The sequence below is a fragment of the Malaclemys terrapin genome, chromosome 25 (assembly GCF_027887155.1).
Source record: "Malaclemys terrapin pileata isolate rMalTer1 chromosome 25, rMalTer1.hap1, whole genome shotgun sequence".
NCBI classification, from domain to species: domain Eukaryota; kingdom Metazoa; phylum Chordata; order Testudines; family Emydidae; genus Malaclemys; species Malaclemys terrapin.
Genome location: NC_071529.1, coordinates 750,914 through 775,973, shown reverse-complemented (window position 1 = coordinate 775,973; position 25,060 = coordinate 750,914). Strand labels below are relative to the sequence as shown.

General features: G+C 54.2%; 1 protein-coding gene across 1 annotated transcript in view; it reads left to right on the top strand.

Annotated features, from left to right (window-relative positions):
- Positions 1-3,156: 3,156 nt before the first annotated feature.
- GFAP (glial fibrillary acidic protein) overlaps positions 3,157-25,060 on the top strand; it is a 36,492-nt gene continuing 14,588 nt past the window's right edge. Inside the window, exons 1-5 of the mRNA XM_054014684.1 lie at positions 3,157-3,672; positions 16,432-16,492; positions 21,342-21,437; positions 22,219-22,380; positions 22,789-22,914. Of these exons, the coding sequence (XP_053870659.1) occupies positions 3,158-3,672; positions 16,432-16,492; positions 21,342-21,437; positions 22,219-22,380; positions 22,789-22,914 (960 nt within the window). The 5' untranslated portion in view covers position 3,157. The remainder of the gene's footprint in view (positions 3,673-16,431; positions 16,493-21,341; positions 21,438-22,218; positions 22,381-22,788; positions 22,915-25,060) is intronic.

Sequence of the window (25,060 nt, the reverse complement as noted above, 5' to 3'; positions counted from 1 at the left end):
CACCGTTACCTGCTCTAGCTACTGGTGTCTCCCAGACGTCCGGACTCCCAGGTCCCTGCTCTAAGCGCTGGGTAACCCCCTTCCAGATTTGGGAACAGACCCCCGCAGGCCTGAATTGCAGCCCCCTGCTCTCCCTGCTAGACTCAGTAGCATCCCTGAGAAAAATCCCAATGAAAAATACAGAACAGGCTGTAAGTTTCCACAGCTTTTACAGAACCGCTGGGCTTGAAACCAAGTCCAGAGCTTTCAAACAGACACTTAATTTAAGCCTTTCTTCATTAGCTTCTCAGCTGTCTGGCTAAGTTGGAAATTCTCAATTCAAGATAAAGCCACGTTCTGGCGTCAGGCTGATTTTGATGGTAACCAGCCAGGATGGCAGCGAATACAGCTGACCATCACTGCCTGGAGCAGATACCATGTGTGGGGCACTGGGAGTGCGGGTGGGCGGGCTGGAGGAGAAGCAGGGTCCGTCTACACTGGAGCTGGAGGTGTAATTTCCAGCTCACGTGGACACACCGGGGCTAGCATGGACCGCTGCTGCTGGTGGGAGGGGCTAGCTGTCCTGAGCACGATCCTGTCTGAAACCCTCAGTACGTACACAGGGCGGCTCGGCCCTGCCACCGCTTGCCCCACCATGGCTGCACGGCTAGTTTGAGTGTGCTGGCTCCACCAAAGCAAGTGCATGCACATCTCCCGCGCAGGAAGTTCCGTGCCCAGCTCCCGTGTAGACGGGCCCTCAGATAACACAACTTGCATGGGACTTAAGAGTATGGTTAGGGTTAGGCACGTGCTTTGCTAAATGGGGCCCTGAATGTCAAGTGTAAGATGCCCCAGTGCTCAGCCCCCACCCCCACAGGATCACTCACACCCGGGTTCTTGGAAGCCAAAGGTTTCAATGGTGGCCTCCATACTGGAGAGCTGAGAACGGGAGCCAGGGACCTAGCGTGGGATCGCTATACTTTATCAAAGGGCGTTGTGTCTGTGTTTGTAACGCAGATTAAAGTGCAGACGCTTCAAAGTGCTCTAGGGACACAGAGAATCCCGGGGGGGACTGCTCAAAATTTCAAAAAAGGCTCATTAATCATAATTAAAATTCTTATTTATTAATTTATATCACAGGAGTGTTTAGAGAGCCCAACAGATCTGGGCACTGCAGTGCTGGATTCACTACATACACACCACAAGAGACAGGCCCGGCCCTGCCAGCATATAGTCTGAAGAGATAAGAAAGGTGGGGATGGGAAACTGAGGTACAGAGCTAGGAAGGGACTTGCCCAAGGCCACCCAGCAGGTCAGGGGCAGAGCTGGGAACAGAGCCCAGGTCTCCTGACCGATAGCTCATTTTTTAAGTCATATGATAATTCAAGAAAATGATTCAAACTGCTTAATTCAAACTTTTAAACAACCTATTGGAAGCTAATCATAAACATGTTAACATCCTAATTTGGGGTTTGGGGGCAAGCGGGGGCGGGGAGGCATGTCTAAGCTAGAAAAATGTTTTCAACTGTGTTAGCGAACACATTTTAATGGACACAAGTTTAAACAGGACTTTGACAGGACACATTGTGTTAAATATGTTACACGACCATTTCTCCAGTCATGTCCTGTGAATAAAGAGAACTGCGCATATAATGGAGCCCAGTCTTGCAGGCAGGTTTTTTTCCATTGTGTGGAAGCTGAGAGAAAAGAAAAGACTAGCATGGTCCCAAGCACATGTTTTCTTTTCACTAAGGATTAAAGTAAACTTCAGCCAACAGACGGACGTTGTGCAATGAAATACAAGACATGCCCCTGTTGCCGGGATTCCTTCGAGCATCACTGGTGTTATTTTGGAAACGATATTTTCCTTTAACCCAAACAGCTCCCTTGCTATACCGAATCTTTCCTTCCCCGAAAGGCCGGGTGTGAGATTCCACCAGGAATCCCAGGGTTCTGAGGCCAGCTCTGGAGGACGGACGAGTCTCTCTCCTGGGCTGAGATCTGAATTTTGGCTCCCTGATTCTCCGGCCGGAGTGGCACACGATACATTAGTGTTAGGGGCTGCTCTGGCTTTAGCTGGCTGGCTATGCCCCTCAGGCTAGAAGAGAATCAGGGTCTCAGGGGACTGGCTGGAAAGGACAGCCTCTCCCAGACGGGAAAAAATCCCACCCCAACTCCTCCAAGTATTTCAGCAGCTCAGAGCAGGGGCTGGGTCTCAAAGCCAGTGCGTGCGCATGGGTTGGCTCCATCTCCAGCCAAAGCAGAGAGCTCTGACAAGGGTAGTCACAGCGCCTGGTCTCAAAGCTGCCTCTGGTTTGGAGTTCCTCCACGTCCAGAGGGCCTGAGCTGCACGACAACATCTGGGGAATCCGCTCTGTGCAGCTTGGTCACTAGAAGCAAAAGCATCCTGAAGACAATTCACACACATCCACGCAAAACCTCCCCCCACACACACACACAACATACACACCCTTTGCACACACAACATGCACTCCCAAAACACACACATGCACATCCCATACATACACAACCCCAACACAACATACACACATGCACACCCTTTGCACATACACACACAAACACACATACACACAGCCCTCACATGCACACAGCAGACATATGTTCACCCTTCTCACCCCCCCCATACAAAACCATGCACGCCCCACTCACAAAACACACACAGCCACATGCTCCCCTCTTGCACACACATCCTTTGCACAGCCTGATCTGAAGGGCTGGCTCGCCTTGTGCTTCAGAGGAAAAGGCCACATTGACTCTTACGAGTCTCCAGGATGCTGGGAAAGGGGCACCCCTGCTGCCCAGGTACACGCAGCCATGAAACGAGTTCATGAAAGCCGGTGCCCACCCACCAGAGGGGCATGGGGCTCCTGGAGCAGTGCCACGCACATCACCACGGAGCATGTCAATTTGCATTTGTTCTCCTCCGCACAAGGCAATAGCTGAGGGTTTCTGCTTGTTCTGTCACTCTCTTTCTTTGCCAGGGGCTTGGGTGGTTGGCTTGATACATGGCAGACACTAGGACCAGGCACAATCCCCACCTCCTCCTGGCCTCCCCCTCCTTCTGCCTCTGTCACACACCCCCCGGGAAGGCTGGTCCTCGGTATAAACCCCGGGCAGCACAGAGCGAATTCCATCCAAGGGCTGCACAGCCTGGAGGATGAGCCGGAGCATGGAGAGTCAGCGACTGTCTTCATATCGGCGGCGGTTTGGCCCCCAAGCCACAGCTGTCCAACAGCCCCTGAGATCCTCGCCCCTCTTCTGGCTCATGGCCCCCAGCCCCAGCACCAGAGTTTCCATGACCAAGAAGAAGAGTTCCAGCCTGAGCATCCATGCCAGCCCCAGGTTCTTCCAGGACAAGGCAGATTTCTCCCTGGCCGATGCCCTCAACACCGAGTTCAAGGAGACACGCACCAACGAGAAGGTGGAGATGATGGAGCTGAACGACCGCTTCGCCAGCTACATCGAGAAGGTGCGCTTCCTGGAGCAGCAGAACAAGGTGCTGGTGGCGGAGCTCAACCAGATCAGAGACAAGGAGCCCACCAAGCTGGCCGACATCTATCAGGACGAGCTGAGAGAGCTCCGCCGGCAGGTGGACCAGCTGTCTAATGCCAAGACCAGGCTGGAGATCGAGAGGGAAAATCTGCTGGATGACGTCAACGGCCTCCGGCAAAAGTAAGGAGCCTCCTTTGCCGGGCGCAGGGTTGGAGAGCAGCCGCAGTAGCGTCTGGTGGCTATGCAGCCAGAGCGGGTCACCTAGCCAAGGAGAATGGCGTAGACAGGTTACACCCAGAGAGAGCAGTCACGAACACAGAGTAGCTGCAGTTTCAAGGCACTTTAAAGCTGGTGGGGAATGTGTGTGTGGCTGCAAAGGCAGGGAGGAGCAGTGCTAGTGCATGGGGCTGGGTGTTCGAATTCCTGGTTCCCAGCTCTGCCGCTCCCCTGCTGGCAAGTCACTTCCTCGCTCTGTGCTCCAGCTGCACAACCGGGGTGAGGCACTGGTCCCTGGAAGGGCTCTGCGGGTGGGAAGAGCGAAGTGTTATTCCACAGCCACAGAGCAGCCTCCCGTTTTCAGTGTTCAAAAATCCGCACCCAAATGTCTGCACCTGTAAACCTGCAGGCTTGTAAAACACACCCCTCTAGCTAGGTGAGCAGCTCCACACAAAACCCCGTGTACCTGCACAAAACCGGTGCCTGCCCAAATTGAGCAGGCGTAAACACGGGCACGCACAAACAGCTGGATCTCAGGGGTGGCAGCTGGCCCAGGCCTCAGATGGGGACGTGTACTGCAGAGGGACCTGCTCAACCTGACTCAGTCGGGGCTGTGGCGCTTCTCTTGCTGAGTCTGTGCCCAGAAATCTGCAACATTCCTGTCCCAATGTGCTCTGGCTGAGACGCCGCAGAAAAGACCCTGATCTGGGAGCCAGGCTGCCCACTCTCTAATGTAATAAAACCGCTGTCTGACTGAGAATGCGGGGAGGGCAGCAGAAGGAGGCGAAGGTTTACCAGCCTCAGATAGAGGTTTGCTCTTGTATTGTGCTGGTTCTACACCAACAGTCTGTTGCTTTCTAGAGGAAGTGTCATCTAATGGTTAGTGCAATGGACTCAGAGCCCTAGCTCCAGCCCTGGAAGAGGAGTGTGGTCTAGTAGTTAGCATATGGAAAACCTAGACTCCTAAATTCCAACCCGTGCTGGAGAGAAGAAGGTGGTCTAGTAGTTGGTAGAAGGATCTTGGAGTCATAGCTCCTGGGTCCTCACCATTGACTAGGGCAAGATGTTGACTTCTCTGTCTCAGAGAAGGTAGTAGTAGTGTCATAGCACCACAGGGAGCTAGAAATGGGGTTAGTTTATGTCTGTGCTGGAGAAGGGCACAGGATTACTGCTGCTGGCAAGAACTCGTCAGGAGGTTTCCAATGAAAGTTTGGTTCATCAGAAAATGCTGGTCCATTGAAGCAGAACTTCCTGGGAAGGGGCAGTTTGGACGAATCTCCAGATTCGAAACGGTTTGAAATTGTTGAAATGTCCCATTTTGACATTTTCAAAAGGAAAAGTTTCATGTTTCTGCTAGAAATGACTTTGGGTTTAAAAGTTTTACAGAATATATGCTTTAAAAAGGTTAAAAATGTAAAAGGACAAAATTGAAACAAAACTGATCAAACTGAAGCATTTCAGTTGACACCATCTGAAACGTTTCTCAGATGATTGGGTCATGAAAAGTTTTCACATTTCTACTTTTGTATCCCAACTCAGGATGGGGAAAAGTATTGATATGTGTAAAACTCTCCCGGTCTGGGACAGCATCCCCCACCCAGCTGTCACGGAGCGAATCGTGGGGGCGGAGCAGCAAGAGGCTCTCTGTGTGACTTTGGCAAGCACTCGCAACTGGGGCCGGATTTTCAAAGTGTTCAGCTTGTGTTGAGTTCAGTGCTTTAGAAAATCTGGCCCTGAATCTCTCTGGACCTCAGCTCCCATGTGCAAGGGGAGGATACTGTTCCTTCCTTTCTCCCCGGCCTCCTCTTGTCTCTTCCGAATATGAGCTGCCTGGGCAGGGACCGTCTCTTACTCTGGGTCCCTGCAGCATGGGGAATGCTGGGCCTCTAGCGTATTAACACTCAATAGTTACAATAACACTTGGCTGCGGACAATGGCAGATGTAGGGGATAAAACCAGCAGTGAAAAAAGCAAGGGGCGACATTCCTAGCAAGCCCGAACACTCCACGCACGCACGCACACGCACACACATGCACACACACACACACACATCTCATCTATAATCCAAGAGCCAGACAGAGATTGGAGGGCAAGCAATGTTTCTGTCTATAAAAGATCTTGTGTTAGGCAGAATTTGCTACCCAGAAGCCTGGGACACATCCAGACGATGTGCTTTGGGAATGCCCCGACAGAGATCACACATGGAGCAGGGCTCAAAGGAAAGAAGTCCTGGTTCACTTGGCAATAAGACCTTTGTCTGCCTCCACGATCTGCACAAATACCAGCACATCCAATCTCACACACTCTGCACTGTGGGCAGTGGATGAACAATATCCCCCTGTCAGAGGGAAGGAAAACGAGCACTGGCAAAGCGACTGGCTCAAAGTCACACAGCGATTCAGTTGCAGAACAAGGAATGGGACCCATGGTCCAACCCCCTCCCCTGTCCCTTCTGCTTATCACCAGCCCAGGGGTGTCCAGACCTGGCCTATTATACATACACTAGGCCTGTGGTTTTCAACCTTATTCTATGTGCAGAACCTAAACTATTTTGAATACAGGTGCGGACCACTGTGGAAATCTTAGACATTGTCTGTGCACCCTCAGGGGTCCTCGGACCACTGGTTAAAAACATTTGATTAAGTGACTGCAGGGAAGACTGCTTTTAATATGGGACAACACAACCCCCACAATCCATCCCACCTTCCTCCCTAACCCAACCCGCACAATCCATCCCACCTTCCTCCCTAACCCAACCCACACAATCCATCCCACCTTCCTACCTCCCTAACCCAACCCCCACAATCCATCCCACCTTCCTACCTCCCTAACCCAACCCCCACAATCCATCCCACCTTCCTACCTCCCTAACCCAACCCCCACAATCCATCCCACCTACCTACCTAACCCAACCCCCACAATCCATCCCACCTTCCTCCCTAACCCAACCCAGACAATCCATCCCACCTGCCTCCCTAACCCAACCCACACAATCCATCCCACCTTCCTACCTCCCTAACCCAACCCCCACAATCCATCCCACCTACCTACCTAACCCAACCCACACAATCCATCCCACCTACCTAACCCAACCCAACCCGCACAATCCATCCCACCTTCCTAACCCAACCCAACCCGCACAATCCATCCCACCTACCTACCTAACTGAACCCCCACAATCCATCCCACCAACCTACCTAACCCAACCCGCACAATCCATCCCACCTGCCTCCCTAACCCAAACCGCACAATCCATCCCACCTGCCTCCCTAACGCAATCCGCACAATCCATCCCACCTTCCTCCCTAACCCAACCCAGACAATACATCCCACCTTCCTCCCTAATCCAACCCGCACAATGCATCCCACCTACCTAACCCGACCCAACCCGCACAATCCATCCCACCTACCTAACCCGACCCAACCCGCACAATCCATCCCACCTTCCTAACCCAACCCAACCCGCACAATCCATCCCACCTACCTACCTAACCCAACCCCCACAATCCATCCAACCAACCTACCTAACCCAACCCGCACAATCCATCCCACCTTCCTACCAAACCCAACCCAGACAATACATCCCACCTTCCTCCCTAACCCAACCCACACAATCCATCCCACCTTCCTAACCCAACCCAACCTGCACAATCCATCCCACCTACCTACCTAACCCAACCCACACAATCCATCCCACCTACCTAACCCAACCCAACCCAACCCGCACAATCCATCCCACCTACCTACCTAACCCAACCCCCACAATCCATCCAACCAACCAACCTACCTAACCCAACCCGCACAATCCATCCCACCTTCCTACCAAACCCAACCCGCACAATCCATCCCACCTACCTACCTAACCCAACCCACACAATCCATCCCACCTACCTAACCCAACCCAACCCGCACAATCCATCCCATCTTCCTAACCCAACCCAACCCGCACAATCCATCCCACCTACCTACCTAACCCAACCCCCACAATCCATCCAACCAACCTACCTAACCCAACCCGCACAATCCATCCCACCTTCCTACCAAACCCAACCCAGACAATACATCCCACCTTCCTCCCTAACCCAACCCACACAATCCATCCCACCTTCCTAACCCAACCCAACCTGCACAATCCATCCCACCTACCTACCTAACCCAACCCACACAATCCATCCCACCTACCTAACCCAACCCAACCCAACCCGCACAATCCATCCCACCTACCTACCTAACCCAACCCCCACAATCCATCCAACCAACCAACCTACCTAACCCAACCCGCACAATCCATCCCACCTTCCTACCAAACCCAACCCGCACAATCCATCCCACCTACCTACCTAACCCAACCCACACAATCCATCCCACCTACCTAACCCAACCCAACCCGCACAATCCATCCCATCTTCCTAACCCAACCCAACCCGCACAATCCATCCCACCTACCTACCTAACCCAACCCCCACAATCCATCCAACCAACCTACCTAACCCAACCCGCACAATCCATCCCACCTTCCTACCAAACCCAACCCAGACAATACATCCCACCTTCCTCCCTAACCCAACCCACACAATCCATCCCACCTTCCTAACCCAACCCAACCTGCACAATCCATCCCACCTACCTACCTAACCCAACCCACACAATCCATCCCACCTACCTAACCCAACCCAACCCAACCCGCACAATCCATCCCACCTACCTACCTAACCCAACCCCCACAATCCATCCAACCAACCAACCTACCTAACCCAACCCGCACAATCCATCCCACCTTCCTACCAAACCCAACCCGCACAATCCATCCCACCTACCTACCTAACCCAACCCACACAATCCATCCCACCTACCTAACCCAACCCAACCCGCACAATCCATCCCATCTTCCTAACCCAACCCAACCCGCACAATCCATCCCACCTACCTACCTAACCCAACCCCCACAATCCATCCCACCAACCTACCTAACCCAACCTGCACAATCCATCCCACCTTCCTACCTCCCTAACCCAACCCCCACAATCCATCCCACCTTCCTTCCTCCCTAACCCAACCCCCACAATCCATCCCACCAACCTACCTAACCCAACCTGCACAATCCATCCCATCTTCCTACCTCCCTAACCCAACCCGCACAATCCATCCCACCTTCCTCCCTAACCCAACCCAGACAATCCATCCCACCTTCCTCCCTAACCCAACCCGCACACTCCATCCCACCTACCTACCTAACCCAACCCGCACAATCCATCCCACCTTCCTCCCTAATCCAACCCAGACAATCCATCCCACCTTCCTCCCTAACCCAACCCCCACAATCCATGGATGGATTAACTTAACATGCACAACCCTCACACCTCACAATCCTCACACCCTTCTCTTCTACTTCCCCCTGGACTGTCATCTCGGAAGAGCCCTTCTCTCCAGATGGGACAACTGTATCTGTGTCCTCTGCATTGGCCACCCACACCTCAGCGTCCCTGGTCCTTTGGCCCAGTGACACCTTTGGGCAGCAGCTGTCGTTGGCCTGGCTGCTGTTCTGGGTCCCGTTTTCCTGCTGTGGCCCCTCGATAATGTGCATTCAAGCTCTGCCGTCCTCTCCTGCCATTGCAGAGCTCCCTCTGATGTTCTGTGCCCCTGCTTTGCGCTAGGGACTGAGTGGCTCAAGGGACTGGCAGTATGGAGCCCTGCACCTCAAGGCCCCCGTTTCCACTCTTCGCCACAAAGCAGGGTGATGCCTCCTGGCAGGAAGCTATGATGGAGCTGTTCCCTGCCACTGCCCGCGCTGCACCAATGTGGGAGTGTACATGACTGGAGGGGCGGATATGGGTGTGTATCGGTGGGTGTTAGTGAGGGTGGGAAGATGGTGGGGTGTGCATGTGACAGGAGATGAGTTATCTGTGCTGGTGACAGCGAGAGGGGAATGGGCTGTCAGGCTGAAGAGGAGTGTGTGTATATTGAGGGGAGTGTGGCTGTCTGTGTGAGGGGGACTATGTGTAGGAGAGAGAAGGATCAGGTGTGGGTGTCTGTGTGAAGAGGGGAGCTGTGTATGTGTGTGTGACGGGAGGGTCGGGTTTGGGTGTCTGTGTGTGCAACAGAGGAAGTTAGGATGTGAGTGTCTGTGTGAAGAGGGGGGACTGTCTGTATGTGTATGTGACAATGGAGGGTTGGGTGTGGGTGTCTGTGTGAGGAAGGGGACTGTGTACATGTGTGCAAGAGAGGATGGTCTGTGTAAAGAGGGGCACTGTATGTATGTGTGTGTAAGAGAGGAGGGTTGGGTGTGTGTGTCTGTGTGAGGGGACTGTGTGTGTGTGTGTGTGAGTGTGTGTGTGTGTGTGTGTGTGTGAGTGTGCCCGCGCAAGAGAGGAGAGTCAGGTGTACATGTATGTGTGTGTGACAGAAGAGGGTGGGTTGTGGGTGTCTGTGTGAGGGGGACTGTGGGTATGTGTGTAACAGAGGAGGATGGGTTGTGGGTGTCTGTGTGAGAGGGACTGTGGGTATGTGTGTAACAGAGGAGGGTGGGTTGTGGGTGTCTGTGTGAGAGGGACTGTGGGTATGTGTGTGACAGAGGAGGGTGGGTTGTGGGTGTCTGTGTGAGGGGGACTGTGGGTATGTGTGTGACAGAGGAGGATGGGTTGTGGGTGTCTGTGTGAGGGGGACTGTGGGTATGTGTGTGACAGAAGAGGATGGGTTGTGGGTGTCTGTGTGAGAGGGACTGTGGGTATGTGTGTGACAGAGGAGGGTGGGTTGTGGGTGTTTGTGTGAGTGGGACTGTGGGTATGTGTGTGACAGAAGAGGGTCAGGTGTAAGTTGTTAGGGGGCTTATTCCTTCACCCTGTCACCTCCCTGGTCCTTCTCGCATGAACAGAGAGCAGCAACACCCGAAGTCTGAAGGTGCAAACAATTCAATGTTTATTGGGGTGAACTTCCAGCAAGCATGATTCCAGTTTCCTTCCTCAGTGTCCCCCTTCCCAGCTCTGACACCACAGAGCCTTGCCTGTGTCCCTGTTCCCATTCCCCCCCGCCCTTAGTGAAACATGATTCCAATTCCCCCACCCCCATTCCCTGTTCCCATTCCCCGCCCCCCTTACTTCTTGATTGATTGCAGACTATTGTTGTATCAAGCAGGCGAGTTCAGTTTGTCTAAATTTGCATTTGGACCTATTGAGCTTGAGGCCTGCTTTGCTGATGCGGTTTAGTACAGACTGCAGGTGATTGTCATGCTCCTCAGTAGTATTTCCAAACACGATAATATCATCCAAATAGCACTGAACTCCATGTTGATTCTTCAGAATCAATGACATTTTTTGAAAGGCACTTGGGGCTGATGCGAGACCATATGGAACACGTTCAAAATGAAATAGTCCCTCATGTGTAATAAATGCTGTGAGGTCTCTGCTGTCTTCATGCAACATAACCTGGTGGTGTGCGCTCTGCAAATCAAGAGTAGGAAACATCTTTACTCCATGGAGTTCTGCAAATACTTCTTCTATGTGAGGAAGAGTATGGCTGTCAATCACAATAGCTTTGTGTGGCTCCCTTAAGTCCACACAAAGGCGAATGCCTCCACCCTTCTTCTGCATCACCACTATAGGTGAAACCCATTCCGAGGAGTTAATCTCTTCAATAATGTCCTTTTGAACAAGTTTTCTAAGTTCCTCTGAAACAGCTTCCCTGACTGAAAATGGTAAGCGCTGTAATTTCTGTCATATGGGCATCACATTTTTCCGCATTTTAACTTTATGCAGAAACCCATAAGCACAGCCGAGTTTCTGCTCAACCTGGTGTGGGGTCCCAGCTGAAACTAGTGTGTGTACCGCATGAGTGCTTTGCTGAGGAAGATCAATTTGTCCATTAACTACCCTGAGATTTAAAGCGGCCAATAAATCTCTGCCAAGTATAGGAGTGCCTTTGTGGACAATGTAGAACTCTGCAGTTACACTGCAATCACCAAAAGTAACTCTTGCTGGCAGGCAGCCATGTACTGGAATATGGTTTTTCAAATAGCATACCAAGTGAAGTTTGGGTTCAGTAAGAGGCACATCTTTAAAGTAATGCAAATAAATGGAATCAGGTAGTATAGATACTGCTGAGCCAGTGTCCAACATTAGCTGAATAGAGTGTGATTTGCCTGAGGGTATGGCGGAAACGTTTACAGTGCACTTTATCTGTTCTGGAATATGTGCAGTAGTGGTTTTGTCCACACTCAGCACAGTAACATCTGGTATTGTAACTGCATGCACCTGCTGATTGAACTGGCTACTGCGACATACTTTAGCAAAATGCCCAATCTTTTTGCAGTGATTGCACTGAGCTACTTTTGCTGGACATCCTGTGTAGCTTGCAAGATGTTATGGGGATCCACAGCGAAAGCATGCTTGTACTGTATTTTAGAGTTACCATATTTCCACAATCAAAAAAGAGGACACGGGGGGGAAGCCCCGCCCCAGCCCCAGCCCCACCCCATCCACTCCCTCCCACTTCCCACCCCCTGACTGCCCCTCTCAGAACCCCAACCCCCCCTGCTTCTTGTCCCCTGACTGCCCTGACCCTTATCCACTCGCATGGGTGGCAGGGTTGTAGAAATTTTGGTGGTGCCCAGAACCCATCCCCCCCACCTGCCTAAGGCTCTGGGAGGGGGGTTGGATGGGGGGTGGAGGTCTGGGGTGCAGGTCCTGGGCTGGGGATTAGGGTGCAGGAGGGGTGCTGGGTGCAGGCTCCGGGCTGGGGCAGGGGGTGGGTGTGCAGGAGGGGGTGAGGGGTGCAGGCTCTGGGATGGAGTTTGGGGGTGGGAGGTGGTGTAAAGGGAGGGGGTGTACGCTTTGGGAGGGAGTTTGAGGGCAGGAGGGGGAGGTTTGGGAGGGAGTTTGGGGAGAGGAGGGGATGCGGGGTGAGGGCTGTGGGTATGAGGATGAGGGGTTCATGATGCAGGAGGGGCTCAGGGCTGGGGCAGAGGATTAGGGTGCGGGGGGATGAGGGCTGGGGCTGAGGGGTTTGGGGCTTTGGAGAGGCTCGGGACTAGGGTGGAAGGGCAGGGTAAGGGCAGCCTATCTTCCCATTAGTGGATGGGGGATGCTAGGACCCGGGGGCAGCAGACAGCAGTTGCCTCCAGCTCTGGCAGTACAAGCAGGCAAGGGGGGGGGGCGCAGGGCCGGCTCTAGGTTTTCTGCTGCCCCAAGCAAAAAAAATTTTGGCTGCCCCCCCCCCCCCGCCCCACTGCACCCTCCTGCCGCCCCAGCCCTGGGTCACTGGTAACTCGCTCCCAGGGCGGGTCATGCAGCAGGAATTTGGGATGTGCACAGAACACAGACAGGATCGGTTCCCATATGGTTACAGAACTGCAGTGAAGTGGAACAATTTTCAGCTTGTGTGATTGGAGGCTATCTGGATGCATATTATAAGACTGTCCTCCATAAATGAGGAAAAGTTGAGGTGCCTTTATTATTCTTTTGTTCCACTCTTTCTTTCTATGGGGAATTTGCCAATGCAATATCACTGTCTTCCTTTTAAACAAATAAAACTCAAACTTAAAAAAAAAATTAAACAAAAAAAGGCAATGGCTGTTGAAAATAGCAATTCCAGTCCTAATAACCACTGGGAAGCATTTCTTGCTCAATTTATTCTACTTTTTCTACAGCAAGTTACAGTGGATCAGTATATTTGATTTGGGAGAAATGAAGTAACAGCCGCCCAAATTGAGCTTGAGCACTCCTGAATTTTGAGGGTGTTCAGATCTGGAAGGCAGGTGCTAGATTCCCTTTCTGAATATTAGCTATATCTGGAAAAGAAAAGTTAATTTCTGCTTCCATGGCTCAGAAGTGTAAATCCTCCGAAGTGCCTGGTACTGTATCTAAAGCTGCCCAATCCAGTAGAGCCTCCCCTCCCTTACTTTTCATTTTAAATTCTAGTGGGATCCACGTACCTGCCTTGCTAGGCTTCAGATAGAGAGGGGCACTGTCCATTTAGTCCACCCAATTCTTTCTTTGGGGGAGAGCCCAGGCTGGGGTGGCAGGAGGTGCAGGTGTGGGGGGGAAGAGCTGGGGCAGCAGGAAGTGCGGGTGCAGGGGGGGAGAAGAGCCCAGGGCTGGGGTGGCAGGAGGTGTAGGTGGGGGCCAGAGCTGGGGCGGCAGGGAGTGCGGGTTCGGGGGAGGGGAGAAGAGCCCAGAGCTGAGGTGGCAGGAGATGCGGATGGGGGGAGAGCCCAGGGCTGGGGCAGTACAGGGGTGCGGGGGGAGCCCAGGGCTGGGGGGCGGGTGGCAAAAAACCTAGAGCTGGCTCTGTCCCTACTATTCACAGCAAGCTGCAGCGTGAGGTTTCAGTTCCACACTCCTTCCCCCTCCCTTTCCTGTTAATTGCGGCCAAGGGAATGCTGGGAAATGTAGTTCTTTCCCTGCTCCAGGGCTGGCTCTATAGGCAGGGAGCTAACCAAGGAACTACAGCTCCCAGGGCCCCCTCTTGGTTCTCAGCTCCCAGGCTGGATTCTTGCGCCCCTTCAAATTTGCCGCCCCAAGCAACTGCTTGCTTTGCTGGTGCCTAGAGCCGGCCCTGGGTGTGGGTGTGACAGAGGAGGGTCGGATGTGGGTGTCTGTTAAGAGGGATATTCGGGGGGGGCGTGACAGAGGAGGGTCGGATGTGGGTGTCTGTGTGAAGAGGGATACTCGGGGGGGTGACAGAGGAGGGTCGGATGTGGGTGTCTGTGTGAAGAGGGATACTCGGGGGGGTGACAGAGGAGGGTTGGATGTGGGTGTCTGTGTGAAGAGGGATACTCGGGGGGTGACAGAGGAAGGTCGGATGTGGGTGTCTGTGTGAAGAGGGATACTCGGGGGGGGTGACTGAGGAGGGTCAGATGTGGGTGTCTGTTAAGAGAGATACTCGGGGGGCGTGACAGAGGAGGGTCGGATGTGAGTGTCTGTTAAGAGAGATACTCGGGGGGGCGTGACAGAGGAGGGTCGGATGTGAGTGTCTGTTAAGAGAGATACTCGGGGGGCGTGACAGAGGAGGGTCGGATGTGAGTGTCTGTGAAGAGGGATACTCGGGGTGTGTGCGGGTGTGACAGAGGAGGGTCGGATGTGGGTGTCTGTGAAGAGGGATATTCGGGGGGTGTGGGTGTGACAGAGGAGGGTTAGATGTGTGTGTCTGTGTGAAGAGGGATACTCGGGGGTGTGTGTGGGTGTGACAGAGGAGGGTCGGATGTGGGTGTCTGTGAAGAGGGATATTCGGGGGGGGGCGTGACAGAGGAGGGTCGGATGTGGGTGTCTGTTAAGAGAGATACTCGGGGGGGCGTGACAGAGGAGGGTCGGATGTGAGTGTCTGTGAAGAGGGATACTCGGGGTGTGTGCGGGTGTGACAGAGGAGGGTCGGATGTGGGTGTCTGTGAAGAGGGATATTCGGGGGGTGTGGGTGTGACAGAGGAGGGTTAGATGTGTGTGTCTGTGTGAAGAGGGATACTCGGGGGTGTGTGTGGGTGTGACAGAGGAGGGTTGGATGTGGGTGTCTGTGAAGAGGGATATTCGGGGGGGGCGTGACAGAGGAGGGTCGGATGTGGGTGTCTGTGTAAAGAGGGATACTCGGGGTGGGTGGGTGTGACAGAGGAGGGTCAGATGTGGGTGTCTGTGTGAAGAGGGCTATTCGGGGGTGTGTGTGGGTGTGACAGAGGATGGTCATATGTGGGTGTCTGTGAAGAGGGATACTCGGAGGTGTGTGTGGGTGTGACAGAAGAGGGTTGAATGTGGGTGTCTGTGAAGAGGGATACTTGGGGGTGTGTGTGACAGAGGAGAGTCGGATGTGGGTGTCTGTAAAGAGGGATATTCGGGGTGGGCGTGACAGAGGAAGGTCGGATGTGGGTGTCTGTGAAGAGGGATACTTGGGGGGGTGACAGAGGAGGGTCGGATGTGGGTGTCTGTGAAGAGGGATACTCGGGGGGGTGACAGAGGAGGGTTGGATGTGGCTGTCTGTGTAAAGAGGGATATTCGGGGGGTGTGGGTGTGACAGAGGAGGGTCGGATGTGGGTGTCTGTGAAGAGGGATACTTGGGGGTGGGTGGGTGTGACAGAGGAGGGTTGGATGTGGGTGTCTGTGAAGAGGGATACTCGGGGGGGTGACAGAGGAGGGTCGGATGTGGGTGTCTGTGTGAAGAGGGATACTCGGGGGGGGGTGACAGAGGAGGGTCGGATGTGGGTGTCTGTGTGAAGAGGGATACTCGGGGGGGTGACAGAGGAGGGTCGGATGTGGGTGTCTGTGAAGAGGGATACTCGGGGGGATGACAGAGGAGGGTCGGATGTGGGTGTCTGTGAAGAGGGATACTCGGGGGAGTGACAGAGGAGGGTTGGATGTGGGTGTCTGTGTAAAGAGGGATACTCAGGGGGGTGACAGAGGAGGGTTGGATGTGGGTGTCTGTGAAGAGGGATACTCGGGGGGTGACAGAGGAGGGTCAGATGTGGGTGTCTGTATGAAGAGGGATACTCGGGGGGGTGACAGAGGAGGGTCGGATGTGGGTGTCTGTGTGAAGAGGGATACTCGGGGGGGGTGACAGAGGAGGGTCGGATGTGGGTGTTTGTATGAAGAGGAGTGTGAGAGTGTGGATGTACATCAGTGAAAGGGAATTATAAGGGCTCTGCACACTCCCTGGTTGTTTTGACCTTGAGGGTTTTTGTTGGGATTTAGCTCAGAAAAGCCGATAATTATATAAAACTGCCAACTGCCTGTTTGCTCCTTGTTTCAGGTTACAGGACGAGATTAATCTACGGCTCGAAGCTGAAAACAATTTGTCTTCCTACAGACAGGTGAGGCGTGCTCTGCTTGCGGCCAGCTAGGCCCTGTCCTGGAAGCTGGGGGCCCTCAGGCCCCTCAACCTGGAAAGCAGAGCACTAAACCCAGAGCCCAGGCCGCTGTGGTAGTGGAACAAGGAGAGGGTGGGACTCGAGTAGTCGGGCAGCCCAGTGTCGGGGAGAGATGAGGCAGGACCAAGGGGCACCAGTGCTCGCGGCCCCTGCAGGGGCAGGGAGATACACCCAGGTAATCCGGGCCAGTGACCGGCCCCCCATACTGCAGGGGAAGGAGAAACACCCCATGGCCCTAGCAATCTGACCTGGGAGGAACTTCCTGCCCAGGGGGCCCAAACATTTCAATGCTGTGAGCAAGATGCCTGTTTTGGGGCCGGGGCACCTCTGCAGGCCACGTCCAGAGCCATCATTCCAGAGTCTCGCCTCAGCCCCTGCGCTGGGGTCAGGAGACGATAGAACTGAGTGAAAGACCAGAGTAGCTCAGCTCTCACATGAACTGCAGAGCTGAGCCAGGCAGGCGCGCCCGACATCTCTCAGGTGGGCCGCATGCCCTGCCCTGTCCTCCTGGCTCGGGGAGGAGACCCTGGCAGTGGCCTCACTGCAGTCAGTGCACTGCCTGGGCAGCGGGGAGTCGCCCTCCCCGCCCCACCCCCGGGAAGGGGGTGCCAGCTGCACTGACCATAGAGGGTCACCCAATCCCCTCCCGGTGGGACACCCCCTGCAAGGCCCAGCCAGTGCCACCTCAGAGCCCCGGCCTGTGTCCCATCTCCAGCTGTGGCCACGCCTGATGCTGCAGAGGAAAGCGGGGAACAGAATACACTGAAGGGGGGGGGGAATCCCTTCCTGACCCTGCAGGTGAGCGGCTGAAGCTCTGAAGCATGGGATTTTAGGAACATGCAACAGACCGGAAGGGACCCCCAGACTTGCCGAGCCCTGCCCCCCACCATCACAAGCCATCCTGTCACACAATGTACCCATGAATGTGTCCAGCTCTCTTAAACCTAATTCAGTTGTTTGCCCCCCTCACTCCTATTGGGAGGTTGTTCCAGAACCTCTAATCGTTAGAAACCTCCCTGGTGTTCAACCCTGATGTATTTATAGAAAACAACCAGAGCCCCCGCTCCATCCCACCCCCTGCAGCCTTTGTTTTGCCAGACCAAACAAGCCAAGGTTTTCCACTCTCCGCCCATAAGGTCGGCTCTCCGTACCCCTGATCATCCTAGCAGCCCTTCTTCGCACCTGTCCCAGTTTGAATTCACCTTTCTTGAGCATGGGAGACCAGACTTGCCCACAGCGTTCCAGACGAGGTCTCACTGGTGCCTTGTACCATGGCATTAACCCTGCTCTATCTCTCCTGGAAATACCTCGCCTGACACAGCCTAGGATCTCATTTGCCTTTTCCCCGGCCGCGTCACACTGGTGGTCATCCTGTGATCGACCCACACACCCAGGTCTCTCTCCTCAGCTATTTCCAACTGAAGCCTCTAGTTTATAGCAGTTCTTATGAGACCCTGTAGCCTGATGTAGGATGTACTGATAATATTAATTTGGATAATATGGGAATTTAATGTATTAATTTAATTTTATTTAATATTATTAATATTAATTAGTGTGGGTCTAGGCTCGCCAATCGGTTTGATCAGAAGATAAAAGTTCTTGTCCTGAATCAGGCTCCACAGAATTTATAAAGGACCCTCGGGGTATGACAGGAAGCTCACACAGAGACAGATATAGTCGTAAAGACTTTTTATTAAAATCAATAACAGTAAGTGAATGGTAAATACCCAGAGTTACAAAGTGACAATGGCATTACTGCTATTCAAAAGATACATATGCTAATATAGTATTATATGTAACAAAGCTTTGGTTAACATACTCACACCCTTCCTTGCTAACCTGGTGGTAAGAGACACAGGACCAGCTTTGCGGTTCAGGTCTCTCAAGTCTTGAGTGAGGGATGCAGTGCTTAGAAAATGCTAAGCGCTATCAAAACTGACTAGGGTTTACTTGACTAACTTAAACTTAAATCAAAACCTAATAAACAAACTAAGAATAAAACTTAGGGAAACCCAGCTTAGCCTAGTTCCCTTGAAACTTAAAGTTTAAGAAGGACAAGTATAGCCTACGAATAGTAGCCGTCATCGTAGATAGAGTGGAGGAAGTAAATGAGAATAGAGTAAAGTCAGAACGGAGATAGTGAGAAATGGAGATGGAGTAAAGTAAGAACGGAGAAAATGGAGAACGGAGATACTCTATTGAGAGGAGTTACCTCTTTTATAGGGCAAATGCCGGACCTCCTTCTCTTATGCCCAAATTTTATTCCTCACCCACAGAAATGTTAGGGTACACTTACCCCATAGGCTAGTATGTATGTGCGTATTGATGACAGGTATGTACGCACATCGGTCTCTTGTGGTGTACTTGTTAAGTCTGTGGGAAAAACCCCTGTTTCCACCCTTTAAGGCTATTGGTCCAGGTAAAGGTCTCTAGACATCTGCATGGGTGTTTTGACTAATTTTACTTTTCTGAGCGAGGGTCTCAAAAGGTGTTAACTTCGCATTAGCTTAACATACAGGGTTTTGGCCTGTAGGTAGATCTTGCATTACAGCCAAACTTACTTTTAATATAAATCTATAAGCCTAATACATCAAATACTTAAACTATAAGAAAAGATATATATATACAAGCAAGCAGGTTAGTCTTATAGGCTACAACCCTAAGTGCATGAACTTGCCCTTTGCATTATTGAATTACATCCCTATATATCACCCAGCCCTACTGTTCTAAAAGGATATCAACTAGAAGCGGGGAGAGTGAAGCCAGTAATAGGCAGTGGACTGTAGGCCCCTGTTTTGGGGGTGGGGAGAGAACAAGTGGTGTCTCCCCTGAGTAGCCAGGGAGACCCATGTGTCTGTGGGCATGACAAGTCGACTTTTCAGTCTGCAGTTCTCACACACATATTGGCAGTGGAACAGAGGGGACTTAAAAGGGCAAAAGACAGACTGAAAACCGTGATTTGATGGTCTCTCAAACCTAATGATTTCTGGGGGACCGGAGTCATGATTTTTGATCTCTCGAGGTTGGCAGTACTGGATGTGAACTTTCTCAGTGGGCCTATAGGGCACAGTCCCCACACACCCCCAAATCCCCACCACGCTGACATGACCCCACTAACCCCTATTCCCCCTCACACAAACACAACCCCCACATGCCTAGTCCCCCCACACAGACATATCCCCAGACACCCCCCAACTCCCCCACACACAGACACAGTGTCTCACCTTCACCCCAATCCCCACACACAGACATGGCCCCCCACACTCCTGGTCCCCGCACACGTGGGATAACCTGGCCATGAGGGAGCGAGGTTCTGAAACAGCCTCCCAATAGCTGTAGGGGGCAAACAATGGAATGGGTTTGAGGCGAGCTGGACACATGGGGGGTGTGGCTGGGTGACAGGGCTGCTTGTGATGGTGGGGGCAGGGCTCAGCAGCTCTGGGGTCCCTTCCAATTTTGTTTCTATAACTCAGGAGTCAGGGTTTCGGCCGGTCACCTGCAGCGGTCAGGAAGAGCTTTGGTTTCCCCAGTGTAGTCTGGGTTGTTGTTTTTTGCCTCCCTCCTCTGAAGCCTCAGGATGGCCGTAGCTGGGCTGGGACACTGGCTGGGGAGCGCCAGGGCTCTGGGGTGGCACTGGGCATTTTCTCTCTCTCTCAGAGGCTTGGCTGGTGGGTCTAGCTCACAAACTCAGGGTCTAACCGAGCGCTGTATGTGGGGTGGGGCAGGAATTCTCCCCAGATCAGGTTGGTGGTGAGCTTGGGGGTTTCGCCTTCCCCTGCAGCTTGGGGGGCCAGGATTATCTGGGGTCTCGCACTTCATCATTCCCCTGCCATTGCAAGGGCCCTGGCGCCCCTCGGCCTGTGGCACGGCATAGTCCAGTGTCCTGAGGGCTGTGACCCATTGGGTTCAGAGTGCAGGTGCTGGGTGGGGCTGGTGCCCTGGCCTACACAGGTCAGACTCGATGAGCTGGGGGTCCCTGCTGCCTTCAACCCTGTGACTCTGATCCCCCTCACACCGACACAACATCTCACACTCACCCCGATCCCCTCACACCGACACAACGTCTCACGCTCACCCCGATCCCCCTCACACGGACACAAGGTATCACGCTCACCCCGATCCCCCTCACCCTTGATCCCTCATGGACACACAGACACACACACATTCACAGTGTGGTGTGATGTGCTGCCGTTTGGAGGCGGGGGTTGAAGTTTAGGCCCTGTGTCACACTGCTGCCTGCTAGAAAGACTCTGCGTCCTGCTCCATGCGTATGGCTGTGTCTGCAGCCTGCCTGGGTGTGAGGGACAGTCCTACCCCTGCCCCTCTCAGGCCCCTTTGGGCCTGGCGGCCCTGGGTTCTAGCCTTGCCTCGGGCAGCGCAGTGTAGGCAGCCGGGGTATTGTTCCAGTGGGAGCGCTGCAGGGGGACAGCACCAGCTCTCTGTTGATGGACCTCCAGAGAAGGTGGCTGTAACTGGGAGTTGGGGGGGGAGCCTGAGAGTCTCAGGCCAGTGAACCTGGGTGCAAGGGGTAATGTTACCAGACGTTTTATAGCAGGGAAGACGCAAACAGGTGGAGTAAGAGCTAACTCTTCTCCACGACTAAGCTGGTGACCAGGCCCCAGGAAGCAGGCTGAGTCCTTGGTTGGCCCACACCAGTTGCACTAACCCATTGTGCACAAAAGCATGTCTGGCCCTGGAGTCAGGCCGGGTCCCCAGACCAGCGCGCTCGGAGCTGCATGTGCTCCTGGCAGGAGCTGTGACTTCGCCTTCCCTGCTCTCGCCCACATGGCAGGATGTTGACAATGCTGCATTAGTGCGTCTGGACCTGGAGCGGAAAGTCGAGTCCCTGCAGGAGGAGATCAACTTTCTGAGGAAAGTCCATGAGGAGGTATCGTGTGTGTGACCTACCCTCCGAGCCCCTAGGGTGCCTGGGTGGGGATGGTCTGTCCTTGCCTTGCCATGCACTGCAGCCTGGGCCTAGCTATCCAGAGAGGCAGGGACTGGCTCGTCATTCTCCTTTGAGGGGTTTCTCCTCTCCCCCAGGCCCTCCCTGGGGTTCCATGGTGCACCTGCGTGCTGGGTTCCCATCGCCTGGCCCGTTATTCCTGCCAGCCAGGAGGGAGAAGGAGGGAGAAATCTTTGGCCCAAACTCAAAGGGTGATTTGTAAATTCTGCATCTGCGAGGAGGTGTCAGGGGATCTTAGCCGGTGTAATATACACCCCACAGTCACATGAGAAGGGCCTGCACCTTCTTCTGCTGTCCTGTCAGCTCCACCCCTTTCTGTCAGCTTTTGGGTGGTGAGTTATGGGAGTTCCTTCCCGTAAACCCAGGCACTGATGGGGAACTTCCACCAGCTTGTGCAGAGACCCAGAGAAGGATGGATGGATGGAGGTCTTCTGCAGCAGCCACAGCAATGGCATGTCATACCACAGAGTGACCAGCAGTGGGCGCTGCAGAAGGGATGTGGCTGGCCTGATTTCCCACATGGTCAGACCGGGATCTAGTGCGGTACCGGTAACTGTCCCCTCCATGCCACGATCTGCACTGGCCACCGTGGCAGGTTCAGTCCCGCGCCCAGCGTGAGGCTCCGCTGCCTGTCTCCCAGCGGCACCGGCATGGCACAGCCCTGTCTCCATGCCGCCGACCCGCCTCGCTTGTATCTTGGCAGGAGCTGAGAGAGCTGCAGGAGCAGCTGGTGCAGCAGCAGGTCCACATTGAGATGGACATGTCAAAACCGGACCTGACGGCGGCGCTGCGGGAGATCCGCATTCAGTACGAGTCCATGGCCTCCAACAACATGCACGAGACCGAGGAGTGGTACAAGTCCAAGGTAACGGGGCCTGAAACAGTGAAGCACACCGTGGGTTGCACGTGCCGTGCCTGTCTCTTCCCCCAGCCACTGCTGGTCTGACTGGCACTGATTGTGGCTGTCCCCTGCGTGATGCCCCATGTGCCATATGCCACCCAGGAGAGTTACCAGACAGGTTGGAAGGGCTGGTTCATGAGACATTCCCCTGCAGCGAGTCCCCTGGCTTCATGAACCCAGGTGTCCCGGCTACCAAGCCCCTGCTCCCAGCCACTGGAATACTTGGTTCAATCAGCTGGTATCACCATTGTCATCGTACCCTGTTCTCTCCCAGTTTCCTGTGCCCGTGGGCACCAAGACCCCGCTGAGCGCTCTCCCCGGGGAGGAAGTCCCTAGCTCTCCGAGCCAGGCGCACTAACTCCTCTTCCTCAGTTTGCAGACCTGACAGACGCGGCAGCTCGGAACATTGAAGCCCTGCGCCTGGCCAAACAAGAAGCCAATGAGTACCGGCGCCAGCTCCAGGCACTCACCTGCGACCTGGAGTCCCTGCGGGGAATGGTAGGTGTGGGTGCTGGGGGCAGGGGCAGGCAGCAGTGAGATAGTGCCTGGGCCCTTGGGTGACCTCCGTTAGCACAGGCCTCCCAATGAACATCACCCCCGTCACTGAGCCCTGCTTTGGGCTCAAAATTCCCTTTGTCCCCAATTAACCGCGTCAAATAAACCTCGGCTCAGAATCAAACATGCCAAGCTTGGAAATAAGGACTCGACAGACATCAAACAATGCTGGGCTCCCTTGTGCTCCTGTAATGTGCGAAGAGGAAGGTGGCCAAACAAAATGGGCCAGGAATCTGCTCCCGTAGGGCAGAGGCAGGACACTGGGCTGGGGATGGGGTCTGCTCCCGTAGGGCAGAGGCAGGACGCTGGGCTGGGGTTGGGGTCTGCTCCCGTAGGGCAGAGGCAGGACACTGGGCTGGGGATGGGGTCTGGTCCCGTAGGGCAGAGGCAGGACACTGGGATAGGGGATGGGGTCTGCTCCCGTAGGGCAGAGGCAGGACACTGGGCTGGGGATGGGGTCTGCTCCCGTAGGGCAGAGGCAGGACACTGGGCTGGGGATGGGATCTGCTCCCGTAGGGCAGAGGCAGGACACTGGGCTGGGGATGGGGTCTGCTCCCGTAGGGCAGAGGCAGGACACTGGGCTGGGGATGGGGTCTGCTCCCGTAGGGCAGAGGCAGGACACTGGGCTGGGGATGGGGTCTGCTCCCGTAGGGCAGAGGCAGGACACTGGGCTGGGGATGGGGTCTGCTCCCGGGCAGAAGGTGTTAATTCTCCCCACCCCCGTTCCTGGCTCAGGTTACAGCTCAGGTAGCTTCCTTTAAGGGAAGTCCCACATCCCCACTGCAACCCCCCTGCAACATTCCCAGGTCAAATCTGCCCTGCTCCCTGCTCCGTCACATCTCTCCCCCCTTCGAGACTGAACTGAGCGGGGTCACTCTGACCAGTGACCTGGGGAAGTTCAGGGCTCCCTCTCCGGGACAATGCGTTCGCTATTAGGTTGTTACGTCCCTTCACATGGACCACGTCCATGTCATAATCCTGCAGGAGCAGGCTCCATTTTAGGAGCTTGGAGTTGGCTCCTTTCATCTGGTGCAGCCAGGTCAGGGGAGAGTGGTCGGTGTGCACGGTGAAGTGACGCCCAAAGAGATATGGCTCTAGTTTCTTGAGGGCCCACACCATGGCCAGGCATTCCTTTTTGATGGCCGCGTAGTTCTGCTCCCGGGGTAGCAACTTCTTGCTCAGGTACACGATGGGGTGTTTTTTCCCCTTTTTATTCTCCTGCATTAACACCGCCCCCAGTCCTGTGTCTGAGGCGTCGGTGAACACCATAAAGGGCTTGTTAAAGTCTGGGTTTGCCAGAACTGGGCCACTGACCAGAGCCTCCTTTAGCGCCCGGAGAGCCTCCTGGCACTCCTTGGTCCAGACCACTTTGTTTGGCTTTCCCTTCTTGCACAGCTTAGTGATGGGGGCGGCTATGGCGCTAAAGTGGGGCACGAACCTCCGATAGTACCCTGCCATCCCAATAAAGGCTTGGACCTGCTTTTTGGTTTGAGGAGCGGGCCAGTCTCTGATCACCTCCACTTTGGCTGGTTTCGGCTTTAGGCAGCCGCTTCCCACCCGGTGGCCTAGGTAGGATACCTCAGCCATCCCCACCTTGCACTTCTCCGGTTTTACGGTTAGCCCAGCCTTCTGGAGTCGGTCCAGCACTTGTCTAACCTGGGATATGTGGTCCTCCCAGGTCTGGCTAAAGACACAGATGTTATTGATATACGCCACGGCAAAACTTTCCATCCCCCTCAGTAGCTGATCCACCAGGCGCTGGAAGGTGGCCGGCGCTCCCTTGAGGCCGAAGGGCAGGGTCAGGAACTCATAGAGCCCCAGAGGGGTGACAAAGGCCGATTTCAGCCTGGCATCTGCATCCAGCGGCACTTGCCAATAGCCCTTTGTAAGATCCATGGTGGTAAGGTACCGAGCACCTCCCAGCTTGTCTAGGAGCTTGTCCGGCCTGGGCATGGGGTAGGCATCGGCTACAGTGATGGCATTGAGCTTCCGATAGTCCACACAGAACCGGATCGACCCGTCCTTTTTGGGGACCAGCACCACCGGCGAGGCCCAAGGGCTGGAAGACGGCTGGATCACCCCCAAAGCC